This window comes from Electrona antarctica (genome assembly GCF_951216825.1).
Source record: "Electrona antarctica genome assembly, chromosome: 6".
Classification (NCBI taxonomy): domain Eukaryota; kingdom Metazoa; phylum Chordata; class Actinopteri; order Myctophiformes; family Myctophidae; genus Electrona; species Electrona antarctica.
In genome coordinates, this window is record NC_136811.1 from 51,572,560 (window position 1) to 51,594,417 (window position 21,858).

The window sequence follows — 21,858 nt, forward strand, 5'->3', positions numbered from 1 at the left end:
AGAGCCTGTATTCAGTCAGGGTGGTGGTCCCTGGCCCATAATCAGTTGAAAACCCCTGCACTAGAGCCTGTATTCAGTCAGGGTGGTGGTCCCTGGGCCATAATCAGTTGGAAACCCCTGCACTAGAGCCTGTATTCAGTCAGGGTGGTGGTCCCTGGCCCATAATCAGTTGGAAACCTCTGCACTAGAGCCTGTATTCAGGGAAAATCTGCTTCAATGAAACATCTCACCTGTTTCTGGTTCTGAGGAAGTTTAGTCTGTTCATAGACATCGGTTCTACTGGGCACGTTCCACACCTGGATACACACGCGCACGCACGCACGCACGCACACACACAGCTCAGTGAATGTACATCACAAAACAGCGTCATCATAAGCCACTGTTTGTGATGAAAATAAATTGTTAAAAAAGAGTGTTTGTATAGACACTCGACAAAGCATGTTACCAAATACCCAGGACCATATGGCATTTTATTGTATTGCATTTACTTTTTGTTTCATTTGTTGTCCATTTGTACGTGTGCTTCTTGTGTTTACATGTTTCGTTCATATCATACTTCTATGTGTAAAATCCTCCTGCCCTATGGGCCTCATGGCTCGGCAAGGCTACTTTTTACTTAGGTGGTCATTGTCGGGAGATAATTCAGCGACAGGGAGTTTAACCACCGAGTCTGTTATAGAGTGGAGCGGTCATTATCAAGACATGACTCACCACTGAATTCAACGATTGACCAATCAGAATCAAGCATTCAACCAAGCCATGTAATAAAAATGAAGTCACCTCATCCTGCAGATGAAGGAGCGCCGAGCGCCCATACCCATCCTCACTGAAGACTGCTGGCCCTCTTTCTTCACCGTGCCTGTTTTCAGGTCCAACATCCTTCCTGCTAGGACGACAACAAACTGTGAGACTGTGTTCTGTGAGCTTGTAGATCTGCTTTGTTTGATTTCATCACCTATAATAAGATGTCCCAAAATAGTGACAGACACCAGGTTAACCCATTCTGGGCGGGAACCCCTTTTGGTGTTAGCATTATGTTATGCTTTAGCTATTGAAAAATAGCAGATCTACAAGCTCATAGCGTGCCACCGAGTGGCGCGCTACGAGCTTGTAGGTCTGCTATTTTTGAAAAATCGAAGAACGACTGACATAGGGCGCCCGCGTCCAAAACGGTTGAGAAATGACAGAGTTACCGTGTGGGGGTCCCTCTACTGTACCCTCTACTGTACTGTACTGCACTGTCACTGTACTGACCCACAGGAACACACCCAGGGTGCCGGCCCAATTCCGGCGAGCCGCCCCGGGTTCGAAACGGTTGAGAAATGACAGAGTTACCGTGTGGGGGTCCCTCTACTATACCCTCTACTGTACTGTACTGGCACACCCAAAATCACCATATATACAGTTAATATGTGCGTGTGTGTTTGGTTGCGCACAGGTGGTGGAAAAACAACCATGCTGTTTTCGTGCTCAGACGCACCCAGCCACCCACACACATAGCTCCGTAAGGGAGTGGTTGCACCACTCAAAAACTGAAATGAAAATTCCGCTGGCTTATGCTGTCTATGGGAACGCAGTTTTTGAGCGGTGCTCAAAGTGTAAAGTGGCACACAGTACACTACAGCAGGGGTTCTCAACCCGTGGGTCGCGACCCCTCGGGGGGTCGCCAAATTATTTTAGGGGGTCCCCAAATTATAAAAAAAAAAAAAAAAAAAAGGGGGGGGTTTTAATTTTATTTTCACGATTTAAAAAAAATAGCAGACCTACAAGCTCGTATGAGCTTGTAGATGCTATTTTTCAATAGCTAAATTATAACAATGCTTAAAACACCAAAAGGGGTTCCCGCCCAAAATGGTTTAAGGTTATTGTAGCAGTCAATTTATATTGGGGGTCGGGAGGGGGCGGGGCGGGGGTCCCGAGACATTGCCAAAGCATTTCCGGGGGTCCCCGGCCAAAAACGTTGAGAACCCCTGCACTACAGTATGAGCCCACTCCATTACGGAGCTATATGTTTCTGTCTGTCTTGTCTGTCTCTGTGTCTGTATGTCCGAGCACGGAAAGCTGCAACACGGTAACTCTTATTTCTCAACCGTTACGGACACGGATCCGGGCCGCCCCCAAGGGGGTGTTCCTGGGGGCCTGGATGTTGCGGGGACCCCCACACGGTACAGTTGCACCGCTCACTTCAAACAGGTGTGATTTTAGAATCGTAATATCTCCGATTCTTCTTTTTGGACCAAAACAAGCGTGAACAAGCGCCTCATTTCTCTAAACGATATGATCCTCGGTTACAAAATGTATGTTTTGGGTCAATTAAATAACATTCGTGGGACATGTTACATAGCGCTTTTTCACTTCCTGACTCGCAGTTGTCACACACACACACACACACACACACACACACACACACACACACACACACACACACACACACACACACACACACACACACACACACACACACACACACACACACACACACACACACACACACACACACACACACACACACACACCCGCGTTGCTGTTCTCGGCGGTGGACAGCTGCTCTCGCAGCTTGTCGGTGTCGTCGGGGTGCAGCTGGTCGTAGAGGGAGGAGCTTAGCCAGTCGGCCTGCGATTGGTTGAGCACGGGCGTGATGGAGTCCGACACGTAGACCAATCGGCCCGTCTCGCACGACACCACGAACAGGAAGCCGTCTGCCGCCTCCAGGATCAGGTGTTTTAACTCCTGCAAACACACACACACGCGCAGGTGGAAACCTCATTCCAAAACATCCCTAAAATATTATATTAGGGATGTGAATAAAAATAGGTTTTTGAATCAAAAAATGTAAATATATATTTTTTTATATATACACAATGTATAAAATATATTATGCATGAAAGCTTCATGTTCTAACGTCACACTTGTAGGTCTGATTGCATAATAATATGACCATTAAAACATGCAGTGTCCCGTCCAAATAAACAAAGTTAAAAAGTGAACAGAGCTTTAGTGTCAAGCCCTGAGAGGGAGCGTGCGTGTGTGCGTGCGTGTGTGCGTGCGTGCGTGCGTGCGTGTGCGTGCGTGCGTGCGTGCGTGCGTGCGTGCGTGCGTGCGTGCGTGCGTGCGTGCGTGCGTGCGTGCGTGCGTGCGTGCGTGCGTGCGTGCGTGCGTGCGTGCGTGCGTGCGTGCGTGCGTGCGTGCGTGCGTGCGTGCGTGCGTGCGTGCTTCCTTTATCCGTGATTGACAGCGGTATTGTATGTAACAATATTCTGCCGTCCAGGCACGTCGATGTAACAGACTGTTTTGTTTCCTATTGTCTGACTGCATTGGCAGTGTTGATGTACTTTGAACAAGGCATTATTGTACTCCTGTTTATGTGGACAATAACTATAAGTAGATTTACTTAAGTACAATTTTGAGGTATTTGTACTACTATACTTGAGTATTTCCAATTTCCAATACTTTTACTTCTACTCTACTACATCTCAGAGGCGGATATTGTACTTTTACTCCACTACATGTATTTGAAAACATTAGTTACTAGTTACTTAGATTTTTATTACGAAACAAAACGCTTCAGCCCTATATATTTCGGCCATTTTGAAGAGAGACAGCTCTTGCTGCATTTGAAAATAGCCGATCTACAAGCTCACAATGCGTCGCGATGCGACGCATTGTGAGCTTGTAGATCTGCTATTTTCAATTCTTCTGCATAACGAGTACTTTCTACTGTTGGTACTTTAAGTTCATTATGATGCCAATACTGTCATACTTTCAACTCAAGTAAACATTTTGAATTCCGGACTTTTACTAACGGAGCAGTTCTAGGCCTCACTCACACGGTCGCAACAGATTGCTGTATGCTTGTTGTATACAAAGGGTGTGACACAGCTTGCCCCAATGCATTTCCAATGGGAGTCACATGGTTTGACACAACATTTGTGTTGTATGAGGGGGCGGTGCGCAGTCGAAACACAGCCGAAAGCCATACAACAGCTTGTAGTCCAAAATGTGGACTACAAACCATGTGACTTCCATTGGAAATGCATTGGGGCGGCCATGACACTCACAACATTCATACAACAAGCATGCATCAATGTTTTAAAGGTCTGAGTGAGGCCTTAGACAAACCCTTTGTATACAACAAGCATACAGCAATCTGTTGCGACCGTGTGAGTGAGGCCTTACAGTGCAGTATTGATACTTCTACTTAAGTAAAACACTCGAGTACGTTTTCCCCCACCACTATAGCGTCGTGTCATTAAAGTGTGGCGGCCGCGTGCGTGTGTGTGTGTGTGTTTGTTTGTTACCTGGTCCGTGAGGAAGGAGGGCTTGTAGGAGCCGTCCGGGTTGCTGACCGGGCTCCCGCGCAGGCTCTTCATGTGCGACACGGCCATGCGCAGGATGGTCAGCTTGTCGGGCTTGCGCGCCAGAGCGCTGCACGTGGGCACCATGTCGGACAGCTCCGTGATGTAGGCGGTCATCTTGTTGCGCCGCCGCCTCTCGATCTCGCTGTGGTTCTCCCTGAGAGGAGGAGGAGGAGGAGGTGGAAGGGACAACGGAAGGCAGGAGAAAGGATGAGGAGGAGGAGGGATGTGGGGAGAAAGGAGGGACGACCGAGAGAGGGACGACGGGGAGAAAGGCAAGGCGGAGAAGGATGGAATAGTTCTGAATTAATGTTTCTATGGCATGTCGAGAGGAGAAGAGAGAAGGCAAGGAAAGGATTAGGGCCTCAAATACAGTTCATGGTCTCGGCCATTAACCGTTTTGGTTCAATTGAATGATCGAGAATACGTTGTTGTGAGCTTGTATATATATATATAAAATAATGATCGATTATGAATCGATTATTTTATGAAATTATCAATAAATATTACTTTTTGTTTTAATATTCGATTTGTTTTAACTGAAAGAGAGAGAGAGAGAGAGAGGGGAAAAGAGGTCGATAGTACAGAAGGATTGTCCAGTCTCACAACATAGTGTTCCATCAATGTTATGTACTAATTTCGTACTTAACACATTTTGTGCCCAAAACGTCTGTGGACGTCCTGGGTATTACCGCACGTGCATAGCCCAAGACGTCTGTGGACGTCTTTTTCTGATTTAAAAAAAAATCAGAAAAATCAAAACACTTTTTTTTTTTTTTTTTTAACACGTGGTGCCAAAGTTTGTGTTTTCGCCATTGAGAATGCATTTGGCGTTTAAATTAAATAACTCAGAAACTATAAAACATTTCAAAGTAAAAAGTTCCAGCATGTGTCTCCACAGACAGCTGAATTATAAAAAATGTGAATGGATTTTCTAGGTGAAAGTGATTTTGGGCAGTATTGCGTGGGCTCTCAATGTGTTAATTACACATTAAATCGGCATTATAACACATTAATATCGTCACTATCATGTAACCGTTTTGTATGAATAAAATGCTATTTTGTCTGTTGGACAATATAACGTATACAATTGGGGTGGTCGTATTTGGTCTCCCTGCTCTTCCATTGAGACATTTAGATCAAAGGTCATGTCTCACCGAGACAGTAGACACAGGATCTGCTCTTCTATTGAGACATTTAGATCAAAGGTCATGTCTCACCTAGACAGTAGACACAGGATCTGACACGACTTTCAGCTAGGAGAAACTTACCCGATTGTGAAACTCACCTGATGTGTGTTACTATACTTGTGAGGACACAACACTTCAGGATGGCAATTTTATATATCGTTGCCGTCAGGCAGAAACATCATATTTTAACTGTTTTTTCTTAAAGGGGCATTCCACTCATTTTCAACATTTTACTATGTCATTAATGTACCTTAGAGCTGTTGTGTGGAAATAATAAAAAAAAGTTTCCCCATTCTGTGTTTCCTAGAACTAGAGGTCTGAAAAAAATCATTAACATGGTGAAACACATCTTGATGATGTGATCAAGATGCGTTTCCCCATGTTAATGATTTTTTTCATAATTACAGTTCTAGGAAACACAAAATGGGGGGACTTTTTTATTATTTCCACACAACAGCTCTAAGGTATATTAATGACATAGTAAAATGTTGAAAATGGGTGGTTTTCCCCTTTAACCCATTTTGGGGGCGGGAACCCCTGTTGGTGTTTTAACTTTTAAGCATTATGATATACTTTAGCTATTGAAAAATAGCAGATCTACAAGCTCACGAACTTGTAGGTCTGCTATTTTTTGAAAAATCGTGAAAATGTGGCGCAAGTCTTTGAATATATATTCTTTCAGAGCCAATGTTTTTAACTCAAATGTTTGGTTCTGGGGTGGGTGGTCCCTGGGACAACATATTTTCAGATGGGGGGGTCGGCGGCCAATTACATATAATTTTGGGGGTCCTTGACATGAAATAGTTTGAGAACGACTGACATAGAAACATAGGTTTTTCAGAAAACTGTCATTTTGTAGAATCGATGGCAGGTCTAAATGGGTTAAATGAACGTCCTACTTTATCACACAAAAGTATCAAAAGTAGCAGATCTACAAGCTCGACACGTCGCTTTGCTGCCACTGCTTACGCTACTTTTGATCCTGAAAAGTAACAGTTTTGAAAATAATATGAGGCTTCCACCCAACAGACGATTTCACCATCCATACCTATTTGGACCCTAAAGCACTGGTTCCCAAAGTGGGGTCCGGGGAGGTCCAGGGGTCCTTGAGGGAGTTCCAGGGGGTACCCAGCTAAATGGACCCTTATGGGTCTGTAACTCAAATGGAACTCAAATGGAACCAAATGGAACCAATGGAACCAATGAACCATTTGTACACTCTCAGAGTTAAATTAACATTGATTTTACAATATAAATTGGGGGCCCCAGAGATAGAAATGACATTAAATGGGGGTCCGTAGACTAATATGCATGTCAAAATGGGGGTCCTTGAAATTAAAATGGGTTCAGAATCACTGCTAGAGCTGTAAAAATCTTCTCTTATGGGGGTCCCTGGCATATCTTTTCCAAAGGGGGGTCCGTGGGCTCAATGGTGTCAATTTTGGGGTCCTTGACATGAAAAGTTTGGGAACCACTGCCCTAAAGTCTGTCTGTAAAAACTGTGCAAGCCCACAATGTGTCACAGTGCAATGCATCCTGAGCTTGTAGATCTGCTAACTCAATAACCCTAACCCAAGCCCACAATGTGTCACAGTGCAATGCATCCTGAGCTTGTAGATCTGCTAACTCAATAACCCTAACCCAAGCCCACAATGTGTCACAGTGCAATGCATCCTGAGCTTGTAGATCTGCAAGCCCAATGTGTCACAGTGCAATGCATCCTGAGCTTGTAGATCTGCAAGCCCACAATGTGTCACAGTGCAATGCATCCTGAGCTTGTAGATCTGCAAGCCCACAATGTGTCACAGTGCAATGCATCCTGAGCTTGTAGATCTGCAAGCCCACAATGTGTCACAGTGCAATGCATCCTGAGCTTGTAGATCTGCAAGCCCACAATGTGTCACAGTGCAATGCATCCTGAGCTTGTAGATCTGCAAGCCCACAATGTGTCACAGTGCAATGCATCCTGAGCTTGTAGATCTGCAAGCCCACAATGTGTCACAGTGCAATGCATCCTGAGCTTGTAGATCTGCTAGCCCACAATGTGTCACAGTGCAATGCATCCTGAACTTGTAGATCTGCAAGCCCACAATGTGTCACAGTGCAATGCATCCTGAACTTGTAGATCTGCAAGCCCACAATGTGTCACAGTGCAATGCATCCCAACTTTAAAAAAAAACCCATAAAAAACAACCCTTTCTCTTCTAAGGACCAGGAAAAGTGTCTATTGTCTATTCATCAAATTCTTCTATAGTTGTCAACTCCAGACATTGCCTCGTTCAGTTTCAAGTCATACATAGACTCCATTATTCCAAATCAAAACTACATACGATATTCCCAGATATTTTTCGCACTGTGACAAATGTAATGTAATAGAAGATTTACTTATCTACTTCACAGCTTTGCCCTTTGCCCTCGGATACAGAGATATTGGATTAAGATATTATCTCTTGTGGGGATATTCTATAGTTGTGGGGATATTTTGCCCTCACAAGTAGTAACAAACACACCCATCGAACATCCACCTACCGACACCCACACACACTTACCTGGCGAATCGTTCCTTATCGCCGCCTCCTCCTCCTTCATCATCGCACCTGAACACACAGGGAAGCTGTCAGCTTGGCAGCTCCACTAATCACAACATTCTATTTTTGCAAGCAGACGATAGAAACCCTCGTCAACATCCTGCCGGCTGTTTAAACCAGTGGTTCATGTCAAGGACCCCCAAATTGATTAATACCACCCACCCGCGCACGCGCACACGCGCAGACACACACACACACAATCGGCCGTGAACCCCCATCGTACAATGTTTTGTTCAAAGGACCCCCAGAAGAGAAGATTTGTTACATTTTTCCAACACTTTTTCAATAATGTAAAAAAGAGCTCAGAGCACAGCACGAAGTGATGCCCTGTGAGCTTGTAGATCTGATATTTGTGAATAGCAAACATATACATGGATAAAGTGGTGGTGGTTATAAGGTATATGTACTTTTGTCGGGGTCTGGGACCTCCCTGGAACCAGAGGCGTACATTGAAATAATCTGGGCTGTGGCAGGCAAGAGAGACACAAAGCAGTCCCCTCTTTTCCGGGACTTGGCAAAACACATAACAGCATAACATCTGGTTAGCAGGCGGCTCGTGTGGGACAACCAAGGCATGGATGCGTGTGTAATGACAACTAATAACAGATTCATGGAGGAAAAAGGAAAAAAAATGATTTGACCACAACAAATAGTGAATAGCTGGGGAAACAGGAAAGGGGCAATTATTTTGCTCACACTGTAAACGAATCTGTTTTGTCTGTCCACACTGTTATTTGCAAGTCATCAGATTAGATTTGTGTTTCAGAGATCACTGACCGATCTGCAATGGTTACTGTGGCAACGACAAAACCACATAGGCGTTAAGTAATGTTTGACTGACGGCCGGGCTACACCAGGCTTTTCGCGCACAAAATGCGCGCGTTTACCCTAAACGTGTGCGTTGAATTTAGGTCCAGTCCTATTTTAAAAAACGCACGCGCGGGCCGCGCGTTTAGGGTAAACACGTGAAAAAAGCCTGGTGTAGCTTGGCCGTAATACGTATATATACTAATAGCCTAGTATCTATAAGCAAACAAGATGTGAATTTGAAAATGGTAAAATAAATGGTAAACAGTGCACTTATATAGCACTTTCATCCAAAGCGCTTTACATACAATTTACAATTTACAATTTAGGCATTTAGCAGACGCTCTTAATCCAGAGCGACTTACATTAAGCAATAACAAAAGCATGGCATACATCACATATATAAAAAGTAGTTATCATGAATCATGCGTAGACTAAGAACGTAACAGTGGAGTATCTATGTAGATAGATTGTACATTACATGTACATTACATTGACACATTCACATTCACATTCATACACCAATGGCGGAGGAAACCATGCAAGGCATCAACCTGCACATCGGGAGCAATTACGGGTTTGATTGATTGATTGAATAGTTAATTGAACATAAATGTAAATTAGCAGGCAACAGTGCAGCACTATCACTCTCTCTCTGTTTCTGGCACAACAGCGCCACTTTTGGTACTCATTGGTACTGGTGCTCATAGTCACATAGGTAGGTGTCACATAGGTAGGTTAACACGGACATTGCTGTTCCTTCACTCAAAAGCAGCAACAGACTAACAGAGTACAGTCAAACACTCAGTTCAAGGGATAGCACCAAAGAAAGTCCCTTGCGGTTTCCATTTAGGCCCTATGCAATCAGGAGTCTTGCTCAAGAACACTTGGACACTAAGGTGACATTCACACCAGAAAGCTTTGCTGCGATTAAAACGAATCCTGCTGCGCATCGGCAGAAAGTGCACTTCGTTTGGCAGGTGTGAAAGCTCATTCGAATCATAATGCGTATCAAAGAACCGCATTCTACTCCGAGCAAAAACGGGGGTTTCGCTTCGCTTCCAATCGCACTTGATTACGATTCGGTGCAGGTGTGCATGCAATCCGCAGTAAATAAAGGAAATGAAGCAAACAATGTGGCGAGTGTGAGGAGCTGAACACAGTTGGAGACGGAGAAGGCATATTTTAGTCTACCGAAGTATTAGGTGGGAATGTGACCTAACTCCGGGGGAGCCGGCGGGATCCAAAGTTCTTTTCTGGGTCTCGAACTAAAATGTTTGGGAACCACTGGCCTAACCAGGCAAGTCTCTGACATGACAGGTTGTTTCTAAGGTCTCTGATAGCACATGACAGGTTGTTTCTAAGGTCTCTGATAGCACATTACATGACAGGTTGTTTCTAAGGTCTCTGATAGCACATTACATGACAGGTTGTTTCTACGGTCTCTGATAGCACATTACATGACAGGTTGTTTCTAAGGTCTCTGATAGCACATTACATGACAGGTTGTTTCTACGGTCTCTGATAGCACATTACATGACAGGTTGTTTCTAAGGTCTCTGATAGAACATTACATGACAGGTTGTTTCTAAGGTCTCTGATAGAGCATTACATGACAGGTTGTTTCTAAGGTCTCTGATAGCACATTACATGACAGGTTGTTTCTAAGGTCTCTGATAGCACATTACATGACAGGTTGTTTCTAAGGTCTCTGATAGCACATGACAGGTTGTTTCTAAGGTCTCTGATAGCACATTACATGACAGGTTGTTTCTAAGGTCTCTGATAGAGCATTACATGACAGGTTGTTTCTAAGGTCTCTGATAGAGCATTACATGACAGGTTGTTTCTAAGGTCTCTGATAGAGCATTACATGACAGGTTGTTTCTAAGGTCTCTGATAGAGCATTACATGACAGGTTGTTTCTAAGGTCACTGATAGCACATGACAGGTTGTTTCTAAGGTCTCTGATAGAGCATTACATGACAGGTTGTTTCTAAGGTCACTGATAGCACATGACAGGTTGTTTCTAAGGTCTCTGATAGCACATTACATGACAGGTTGTTTCTAAGGTCTCTGATAGCACATGACAGGTTGTTTCTAAGGTCTCTGATAGCACATTACATGACAGGTTGTTTCTAAGGTCTCTGATAGCACATTACATGACAGGTTGTTTCTAAGGTCACTGATAGCACATTACATGACAGGTTGTTTCTAAGGTCTCTGATAGCACATTACATGACAGGTTGTTTCTAAGGTCTCTGATAGCACATGACAGGTTGTTTCTAAGGTCTCTGATAGCACATTACATGACAGGTTGTTTCTAAGGTCTCTGATAGAGCATTACATGACAGGTTGTTTCTAAGGTCACTGATAGCACATTACATGACAGGTTGTTTCTAAGGTCTCTGATAGCACATTACATGACAGGTTGTTTCTAAGGTCTCTGATAGCACATGACAGGTTGTTTCTAAGGTCTCTGATAGCACATTACATGACAGGTTGTTTCTAAGGTCTCTGATAGAGCATTACATGACAGGTTGTTTCTAAGGTCTCTGATAGAGCATTACATGACAGGTTGTTTCTAAGGTCTCTGATAGCACATTACATGACAGGTTGTTTCTAAGGTCTCTGATAGCACATTACATGACAGGTTGTTTCTAAGGTCTCTGATAGCACATTACATGACAGGTTGTTTCTAAGGTCTCTGATAGAACATTACATGACAGGTTGTTTCTAAGGTCTCTGATAGCGCATTACATGACAGGTTGTTTCTAAGGTCTCTGATAGAGCATTACATGACAGGTTGTTTCTAAGGTCTCTGATAGAGCATTACATGACAGGTTGTTTCTAAGGTCTCTGATAGCACATTACATGACAGGTTGTTTCTAAGGTCACTAAGGTCAGAGGCTACGAACAGGAAGACGACAATGTTTGGAGCAACACTCAAAATGTAGTTGTACACACCTGAAGAGTTTGTTGCCTTCGTCGTCGTCATCATCATCATCGAAGTCAGGCCTGTAAGAGAGATGACAATAGTGTACCATTTGTTTTGTTTTCACATTAGGCCGATCCATGCTTACAAATGCTGATCCTGATTTTGTCAGGCCTGTCATTGCTATAGAACAGAGCGTCTGTTCAGTAACAGTGATTTTGTCAGGCCTGTCATTGCTACAGAACAGAGTGTCTGTTCAGTAACAGTGATTTTGTCAGGCCTGTCATTGCTATATTTATAGTGTCTGTTCAGTAACAGTGATTTTGTCAGGCCTGTCATTGCTACAGAACAGAGCATTTGTTCAGTAACAGTGATTTTGTCAGGCCTGTCATTGCTATAGAACAGAGAATTTGTTCAGTAACAGTGATTTTGTCAGGCCTGTCATTGCTACAGAACAGAGCGTTTGTAACTGAGGGGCTCTCGCCAACTCTCCAGCTCCTTTAACGGAGCGTACAATTTGAGGTCGGGATACCAATCTTTTTCAATCAGGAGAGAGAACCGCACAAAGATCATTTGTCAGATGATTACATGTTATAGTGTTCCAATTTCCCTTGTTTCTCCTGTATCCTCTTCTGATTGGATACAATTGTTCATCATCATTTTTCGACCGCGGTCGAGATCATGGATTTCACAATGCCACGCCAGACCTCCCAGTCCTTCATTACCATCCCCAGTTCCTGCTTACTGATGCATGTGTCCCTAGCGATGACATCAGGGTACGACAGTTTTCTACCTCTGGTCTGCTTTGAGGCAGGACTCCAGAGAAGAAGGGAAGATATAATCATTGTCTCATTGTCAGCTCTGTAGCAGTGGCCGGAAAACTGTGTTCTTCTGAATTGGACTAGTGAAGAAACACGGGGAAGGTTGCCGTATATTAGATCAGTCGATGGGTGGCTCTTCCAAGACAGATTTTGCGCTCTCATTAGAAGGCGGGTGGGATACAATTGTTACCCCACCCTGAACATTTATTTTTGGTTTATTAAAGAGGTGGAGAGACGGGGAGACTCCTGTTCTAAAAACGCCTCTAAATCCTGACCTAAGTTTTCAGAAAAACTTCAAATATTTATATAGCAGCATCAAAACATTTACATTTTTGAATACTGTACATACTGTACAGAACCCCAAAATGGGTTCCCGGCCTGAGGGGGTAAAACACCAAAAGGGGTTCACGCCCAGAATGGGTTCTGCATTATTTCATTTTTGTAAATCTTTAAAACAAACTAAAAGAATCTAAGAAATCGACCTGAAAGGTTTGGGTTTGGGAACCACTTCACTTGAAGTTCACTATAGGGTTTAAGAGGTTAAAACTAGTCGACTTCACACTGGAAACACACAGACTTACGCAGCCGGTCTCTTGTTTCTCCCTTTGGGAACCACGGCTCCAGCGGTCACTTGCGTTCCACTGGCTCCCAGACCCAGATTATCATCTGGTAGATCTAATAACAAAGCAGACAAAATGAACAAATTAAACCCTGACAGCCGACACCATGTTTATGCAACCATTACACTTACAGCTAGAATAATAAATACTTGTTAGGTTGTAAGGTAAGGTATAACCTTAAATCAAATACCACCCAAGTGGAAAAAGCGGCACTTCAAAATGAAGGATGCAAGACTGGCTCAGATATACATTCTTCTCATTTATTTGGAACGCTTACAGCGTTTCGGCCTCAGCCTCTCTCTATTTCTACATTTCTGTAACCCATTTCTTTCACCCAGTGTATTGTAATCCTGGGCGCTATACACTCCCTCTGCCAACCTGGGGAGAGCAACGGACTGACCTCATGTTTCCTTCTATGCATGACGAGTCCAAGCCGCTTCTTTTCACCTAGAAAGGGGGGAATTTCCCCGGTTGGACGTAGCACGTGGAAGAAACACGTTATTCCAACCAGTTCCTTCCCCCTTCATCAGGCGCCTTGGCTGGCCAGGGAGAGGGCAAGGCAGTTTAGAGACCAGGATTACTGTATGTTTTTTTGTGAGGGTGTACCCTAGGGGACACAGGGAAAACATGCAAACTACCACACAGAAGGCCTCATATAGCTGAGCACCCACCGACTGCCTAAACTAAAAAGATTGAAGTTATATTTATAGCTGAGCACCCACTGCCTAAACTAAAAAGGCATACAGAGGAAGCGCACCTGCTTTTCTTTCTTAAGGTTATAACCTTATTAGTAAAACTACAAGAGCACTGAGCAGCAGTGCCAGTAAGTAATAGTGTGTCAGTGAGTAGTAAAGTGTAAGCACACTAAGCAGTTTAAGCACGTTTAACCCTTGCATCCCTATTTTGGGCATGACATTATAGTCTCAGAAATAGCCTTGGCCTATATATTATGCTTAATGTACAGTAAGTAAATACACCGTGTTGGTGTTGTTGAAAAATAGCCAAACTATAATTTGTGAGGTGTTGTGAGCTTTGGCTTTGATGATATTTTGTGTAAAAGGACAAGAGGGTGCTAGTTATAGTACAATGGGGGACTCTGGGCAACTAAGTATATACAGTAGGTTACACGTGAGAAACCAGTACAATTAAGTGAGACAAATGGAACGGGGCGGCGCCCGTCCCCCCCCCCCCCCCCGACCCCCCTCCCCGGAAACATGTCATCAGGGGCTGGGGTGGCGTCCCGTTTGCCATCGTTTTTTGTTTTTGTTTCCTACATTTAACCACCGGCGTGACGGCGTCAATACTTAAACTTGACCTTTGGCTCTGTACTTGGTCTGCTCTTTTTCCCCTCTACACACCAGATCTCTTTGCCGAAAATAGCCGATCTACAAGCTCAAAGCTTGTAGATTTGCTATTTTTGGCTATAAAGGTTCGCCTCGGAATAGGGATTCTAGGGTCCTATACACTTCTAAGTGGTGAAAATGACCCAGTAGTAACTCTGAGGACCCCCTGTTGAAGACCGCTGTTGTAACTGACCATGAGGACCATGAAAAAGGACACATTTAAACTTAGTTAAAAGGAGCCTTTACAGAGTCAGACAGCGATTAATGTTAGTGTGGGGAAAATAGCACTAAAGAACTTCTTTCTTTTTTTTTTTATATATATTTTTTTATCCCACGATTTTGTAACCCATTTTTCACCCCTGTGTCAATTATCTAATGTGATCCTGGGCTCTACACACCCTCCGCCAACCTAGTCCCCATATATGGGAGACATGGGGAGAGCAACGGACTTGAACTCATGCTTCCTTCATGCTTGAGTGTCCAAGTTGCTCCTTTACACCTGACAGGGGGGGAGTTTCCCTGGTTGGACGTAGCTTGGACGTAGCGCGTGAAAGGAACACGTTATTCCAACCAGTTCCTTTCCCCTCCATCAGGCGCCCCGGCTGGCTAGGGGGAGGCAGTTTAGAGACCAGGATTACTGCATGTTTTTTGTGATGGTACCTACCCTAGGGGACACGGGGAGAACATGCAAACTCCACGCCAACCCCGCCTCGGGTATGGGCACCGATGACGCGGAGGAGGAGACACGCCGCCAGCGCCCACAGCGTCCCGAGCGGGAATCGAACCCAGGACCTTCTAGCTGTGAGGCGACATCACTACCAACTGTGCCACCGTGCCACCGTGCCCCCTGCTAAAGAACAACCTACTACAGGGGCTTAACTTAGCTAGGGCTGCACCGATTCTTGCTCAAATATGAATCTCGATTTCCTCCACAAGAGTTGAAATCACGATTCTCATTTTTTCCATGAAAATATTTATTAAAAAAAAAGTTACTAATTGGACAGCCAACTAGTGCTGCTTGATTATTGAGATTGCATCTTTTTTTCGATTAATTAGTACAGCACTACCAGGTGCATGTGTTTGGTACCATGCAGTGGTTCTCTAACATGTTCATGTCAACAAGGACCCCTCAAATTCATACATACTAGTCATATACCTATTTGGGAGGATTCTGTTTCTTTTAGAACGACTGCTATATAGCACTTTTGGGATAGCAGTGCAAATCTCACCCATCCCCAAAACCACTGGAGAGCCAAACAATACACAACTACCAATTATTCTGTTCAACTGAACTTATATCGTTGAGTGGAAAACCTCAGATGTCTGTGTGTGTGTGTACTGTCTACTGTCAGTACTGTGGTGGTAGTGTGACGAGAAACGAACTAACAAGAACGTTAAACATATGGAGATACTAGTGTAGGAGTTTTCTGTCTGACAGCAACGATTTCATATATATTAAATCGTTTTAATATATATTAAATGTGTCAGTGATATCTTTGTGATCTTTGTATATTTAAGTTATTTGTCATAGCTGCCCTGTGCAAAGGCAAAACAGAAATACAAATTCTAACATTCAATGCAAAAAACACGATTGAATCGTTAATCGCAATGATTTGTGTGACAATTAATTGTCAACTTAAATGTGTGGCGCGTTTCTTTTTGCAGTGGACGGACCCGCTATCTGAAGAGATTTGGTTTCAGGGACCCCCATGAAAGAAGACTTGTGTCAACATCAAGATGTGTCAAAAAATAAATAGCCGATCTACATACATGCTCAAGCTTGTAGAAAGGCTATTTTCGAATAGTGTAAAAATACAATAGAGATTAAGTGACTTTAAACTGTTTCTCATTTAGCTGGGGGGACCCCCTGGAACCCCCCTAAGGGACCCCTGGGGCTTCCTACATTCCACTTTAAGAACCAGTGCTACATCATATCATATAATCTCAACCAAAAAGCCCATTTTAAGGCTTTACTATGCATTATTATTATTGTTCCATTGTGTGTAAGAGCAGCTGCCACACAGTCAAATCTCAGTTCTGATTGAACTCCGAGATTGTGCAATAGGATTTCACTGTATAGACTAGTGTTGTCAAATGCATTGATTCTCAATTGTGCTCTCCAGGGGACCCTAGGGGACCCCCAGGGGTCCTTGAGGGGAATCCAAGCAAAAAGGATTGAGTTAAAACTTCGCCATCCATCATTAGTACTTTACACAAGTTAATACAAGACGCACATACAAGAAATTAGTATTATGTCCAATCTATCTACACTACAATAGAGATTAGCTGATTAAAACACATCTGACAGTACTATGAACAGTCTTCTTTCTCACAAGGCGCCCCGGAAAGTAAAGACTGTCAAATTAAATTAGATGTTCATATTAATATGTCAAAATGTTAAAAGGTTATTTGTTATGATGACGTTAGCTTAGCTCCTGGGCTAGCTGCTGGCTGCTTGCTGTCACGCTATCTGTAGTTTTTTTTAGTGTGTCACGCATTTAAACTACAAAAACAAACTGCCATTTCAAGCAGAGGAATGGTGTCTTTAAACGTCGAGGGCATTCTCTATGAGTGTGATAAGTAATAACAGTGTTTTTTACCTGGGTCTGTAGACGACATGTCTGAGCCGAACAACATAAACAAAACAAATAGTTCAGCTGCGGGAAATATGTTTCCTCCGCTCCTCGGATGGGACAGAGACGTCACAGCCAAACGGTCCGTCATGCGGAAGTGTCGCAATGGTGGTTAAGTTATTACATTGTCATTATGATTATACCTATCCATTATACTCGTAAAACCATGAAGTGACTGATTTAAATGCTTGAGTTGTTTGCTTCTTCTTTTCTTTTTTTATGAACAAAATAAAGACAGTTTTGTGAATTTTTCGGCCAAATGTTTCATTTATGAAAATTAAAATGAGAGGGCTGCCCAGGTTTGAATAATGTTTCTTTAATTAAGCCTTACCTGTTTGCTGCCCAACAGTATTATCATTATTATTATCAATTAAAAAAAAAAAAAAGATATTTAACTGTTTGGCTGCTCAGCTGCTGGGCAGCCATAGTAGACTCTATTAAAGTCCAAAACAACACTGATAAATATACTAACAGATAGGATCGAATAGTAGTTTATCTGTGAGGTTCCTGAACTCTGCATAAATGTTAATTTGGTGTTCAGTGGTGAGCAATATAACTGAAACTGCCTCAAGAGAAAGAAACAAAGGTTTAGAGTGAGAGATTACTTACTACATATAATAGAACTATAACATATATAACTTTTACATCTTGGCTAGTTAGAATTTTTTTGCAGCTTTCGCCTTTATTTTATATTTTTGTATGGAGGGACAGACAGTACTAGGCTGACAGGAAATGGGGGGAAGACATGCAGTAAAGGCCGTTGGGATCGGGAGTCGAGCCCACGGCACACTGCCAGACTGGATTACCAGCCAAGGTACCTGGACCACTGAGCCATGGCCCAGGCCCATTTAGCAGAAAAACTTACATGAGGGGTGGCATACCTGTAGCCAAGGGGTTTTCAACAGGTGGTCCGTGAAGGTATTGCATGTGGGCCCTGACCATGCATTTAGTAATGTATAGCAGGGGTTCTCAACGTTTTTGGCCGGGGACCCCCGGAAATGCTTTGGCAATGTCTACAAGCTCATAGCGCGCCACCGAGTGGCGCGCTACGAGCTTGTAGGTCTGCTATTTTTGAAAAATCGTGAAAATAACATTTTAAAAAAAAGCTTTTTTTTTTTTTTAAATAATTTGGGGACCCCCTAAAATAATTTGGCGACCCCCCGAGGGGTCGCGACCCACGGGTTGAGAACCCCTGATGTATAGGATGTGTATCATGTGTTGATTTTTTTTTTTTCCCCCACTAGTTGAGAAACAGTGAACTGAATGGCCTGCATCATGCAGGCCATTCAGTTCACTGTTTCTCAACTAGTGGACCAGTCACCATGCAGGCTGCATGGTGACCTATGATGACCGTCCATGCAGTCATTTTCTGACAAGTTGGAGGTCAAGAAATGCAACAGAAAAAGGGAGTTAGAATCTCAAGAGGGGGAAGTGCACCGGATTGTCTGGTTGAGTCATAATCATTAGGATTTTTTTTACTAGTCATCAATGGACCATATTGGTGTATGCACATGGGATGCATATATTACGAAAACACTAATTTTAGCCCATATCCCCACCCAACACAACAGTGGTCCCCAGGTTGATTCTTAGCCATGGTGGTGGTCCCAGCTGGTTCACAATCAGTTGAAACCCCCTGTTGTAGCCTATACTGGTCAACAAGTAAACAATGAGCTGGTAGATATGTTTATATCAGTGAACAGGTTCTACAAATAAAGTGGGTCCAGGGGTCCATGACAGTGAATTTAGTCCTTATAGAGGGTACCGGTGTGCGCGTGACATCAACAACATACCCAGAAGTTATGCGGGAAACGCCTACTGAGTGGCAAAATAGGACTTTCTGGTCTTGACAGGCTAGCCCATACATCAAAACAGAAAAGTCATATTGCATTAAACAATGTTAAACGACATTGAACTTACTTTGCCACTCACTTTATGCATGCTCATACATACCCTCTATTCCAATGAATTGGTTTGGTTGTATTTTGTCTCCCTGCTCTTCTATTGAGACATTTAGATCGTGTCAAAGGTCAAGGTCATGTCTATGTCTATGGACACAGGATCTGATGCGAATATTGACCTGATGGTCAAGATTCAATTTATCCGCCCGACCAATCAGGCTCTATTACCTCAATGTTACCACTTGCAGCCCAGGAAACCATGCATGGTTCAAATCCAGGGTATATACTGTAGAAGAGGAAAGTTATAGTGCTGCTTTAAGAACCAAATGCAACCATAAAGGTCTGAAAATGTACAGATGGAAGCAGATGGACGTGTATACTGTACAGCTACACTACAGGACAGGTCCATGTGGTTCCACGTGTGTAAACTATCAGAGTTATGGGGGTCTGTGAACCTAAAGGCTCATTCATAGTCTGGATTTTCGGTGGTGAGGTGACCACTGAACTACAACATGACGTCACGAGCCGCGGTGAACTCACCACCGCTCAACGTTATTTCACCACCAAAAATCCAGACTATGAATGAGTCTTAATGCACTGGTTCTCAAACATTTTTGGCTCAGGGGACCCTGAATTACATTTGCACCTTACATTTATGTCAAATATACTGTATCCCCCCCCCCCTCCCCCCCAGGATACAGTATGTCACAAGGAAAACTTGAGCGAACATCTGTTACCATTAGGAGAGTTTACATGGAAGGAGGGACACCCGCACACTGAGCATTTATTAGTAAATAGAGTTTACATGGAAGGAGGGACACCCGCACACTGAGCATTTATTAGTAAATAGAGTTTACATGGAAGGAGGGACACCCGCACACTGAGCATTTATTAGTAAATAGAAATGCACCGTTTTGTAAGACTACTTTAATAGAGTAGTAGCCCAGTGACACGTTGTGAGCTTGTAGATCTGCTATTTTTGGCGAAGAGATTGGTGTACTGTAGGCTGGAAAAAGTACAGTGGAACCTTCGGGTCCGTTTCCCTAAGTTTTGAGGGTCTAAGTGGATGAACTGAAGTGATATTGATAAACTAAACTCCAAATAGTATCAAAGTATTCAGAGGATCGACAGAGTGCATTTCTAGTTCAGTATGTGGTGTGCTCAGTCAAAGCATGCCGTTAAGATCACTCTATTTAGAGCTCTACACTGCCCACTTGTGGTCAAGCTACAAAAAAGCAGCCATTCAGAAACTTCAAGTAGTCTATAACAGTGGTTCCCAAAGTGGGGTCCGGGGACCCCCAGGGGTCCCTGAGGGAGTTCCAGGGGGTCCCCAGCTAAATTATTGTTTGGAACCAAATAGACCCTTATGGGTCTGTTCTGTAACTCTGAGTGTACAAATGGAACCAAATGGACCTGGTCCATTTGTACACTCTCAGAGTTAAATTAACATTAATTTTACAATTATAAATTGGGGTCTCAGTGATAGAAATGCCATTAAATGGGGGTCCGTAGCCTAAAAGTATGTAAAACTGGGGGTCCTTGAAGTTAAACTGGTTAAAAATCACTGCTAGAGCCGTAAAAATCTTCTCTTATGGGGGTCCCTGGCATATCTTTTCAAATGGGGGTCCGTGGGCTAATTAGTGTCAATTTGGGGGTCCTTGACATGAAAAAGTTTGGGAACCACTGATCTACAATGTTGCCGTGAGAATCAGTCATAAACTTTAGATTCATGTCACTTGGATGAGTCTGTGAAGAATCAAATGCATATTCATGTGTCACTTATGAATCTCTGTAGAATCATCGTTATTAATCATTGTCTAACATGTTCATTTGGACTGTTTGTATTTTGATTGTTCTATGTAATTGTATGTTATTTCTATGGATCACGAGTCTGCAATAAAGACATTGGTTCATTCTGTGGTCTGTTGTGGGGGAGGTAACATCCCACTGAACAAGGCTCTGTAGTTGGAGTTAAACTGAACACTGTACAGTCTGTACTAGTGTACTTTTCCAATTGTTTGACGTCACCGTTCTATCCTTGCTTGACCCCAAGCTCCTGTGCTAACTAGCATGTTGCTAACAGTTGTGGGTCAGTCCTCTCAGCCCAGCTCCTTTATTTCTCCGTTTCACACAGGAATGGTCCGCCGCCATTAAACCGGTAACCTAACAGCGGCCTGTACGCTTCATAACACAACACATTACATGATATATTCTTCTTTTCACGGCCCCTTTTCCTGTTTCTCCTCCCCGGTTTAAAACCCTCTCTCTCCATCCAAGATGGCGTCACTGGCTGTCAGTGGGCGGGCGCCTGGCGTCCGGTCCTCGGCCGTCCCATTGGACGACACGGAACGGTGTCTGAGAGGTCCCGCTTCCCATTGGACAATGTAGCAACTTACTGATGACGTCAGATGTGGGGAAATCCAGGGTTTGAGCTCCGCCCTATAGTTTTCCTGCTGTATTACACGGAAACTGGTGACCCATACAATACTGTGGCCCTGCTGCTGTTAGTGTTAACATACCGGTGTGCTGTTTTGAGAGATCATTACAACCACTATGATTACACCAACGTTAGCTTTCATTGACAACAGCAACCTGACACAGATATCGATAGGTCACCAATGCCGGTGTAACGTGTAAACGTCAACAGCTGCACAGAAAACTGAAT

The 21,858-nt window shown here is 43.5% G+C and overlaps 1 protein-coding gene across 1 annotated transcript in view; it reads right to left on the reverse strand.

Moving 5' to 3' along the window:
• The window catches only part of LOC306924169 (aryl hydrocarbon receptor nuclear translocator-like), a 37,088-nt gene extending 19,721 nt beyond the window's left edge, over positions 1 to 17,367 (reverse strand). The window contains exons 1-8 of the mRNA XM_079502563.1: positions 17,260 to 17,367; positions 13,278 to 13,371; positions 11,908 to 11,958; positions 8,095 to 8,142; positions 4,299 to 4,512; positions 2,517 to 2,730; positions 781 to 883; positions 231 to 296 (exon numbers count right to left, since the gene is read on the reverse strand). Of these exons, the coding sequence (XP_079358689.1) occupies positions 231 to 296; positions 781 to 883; positions 2,517 to 2,730; positions 4,299 to 4,512; positions 8,095 to 8,142; positions 11,908 to 11,958; positions 13,278 to 13,371; positions 17,260 to 17,296 (827 nt within the window). The 5' untranslated portion in view covers positions 17,297 to 17,367. The remainder of the gene's footprint in view (positions 1 to 230; positions 297 to 780; positions 884 to 2,516; positions 2,731 to 4,298; positions 4,513 to 8,094; positions 8,143 to 11,907; positions 11,959 to 13,277; positions 13,372 to 17,259) is intronic.
• Positions 17,368 to 21,858: the final 4,491 nt, after the last annotated feature.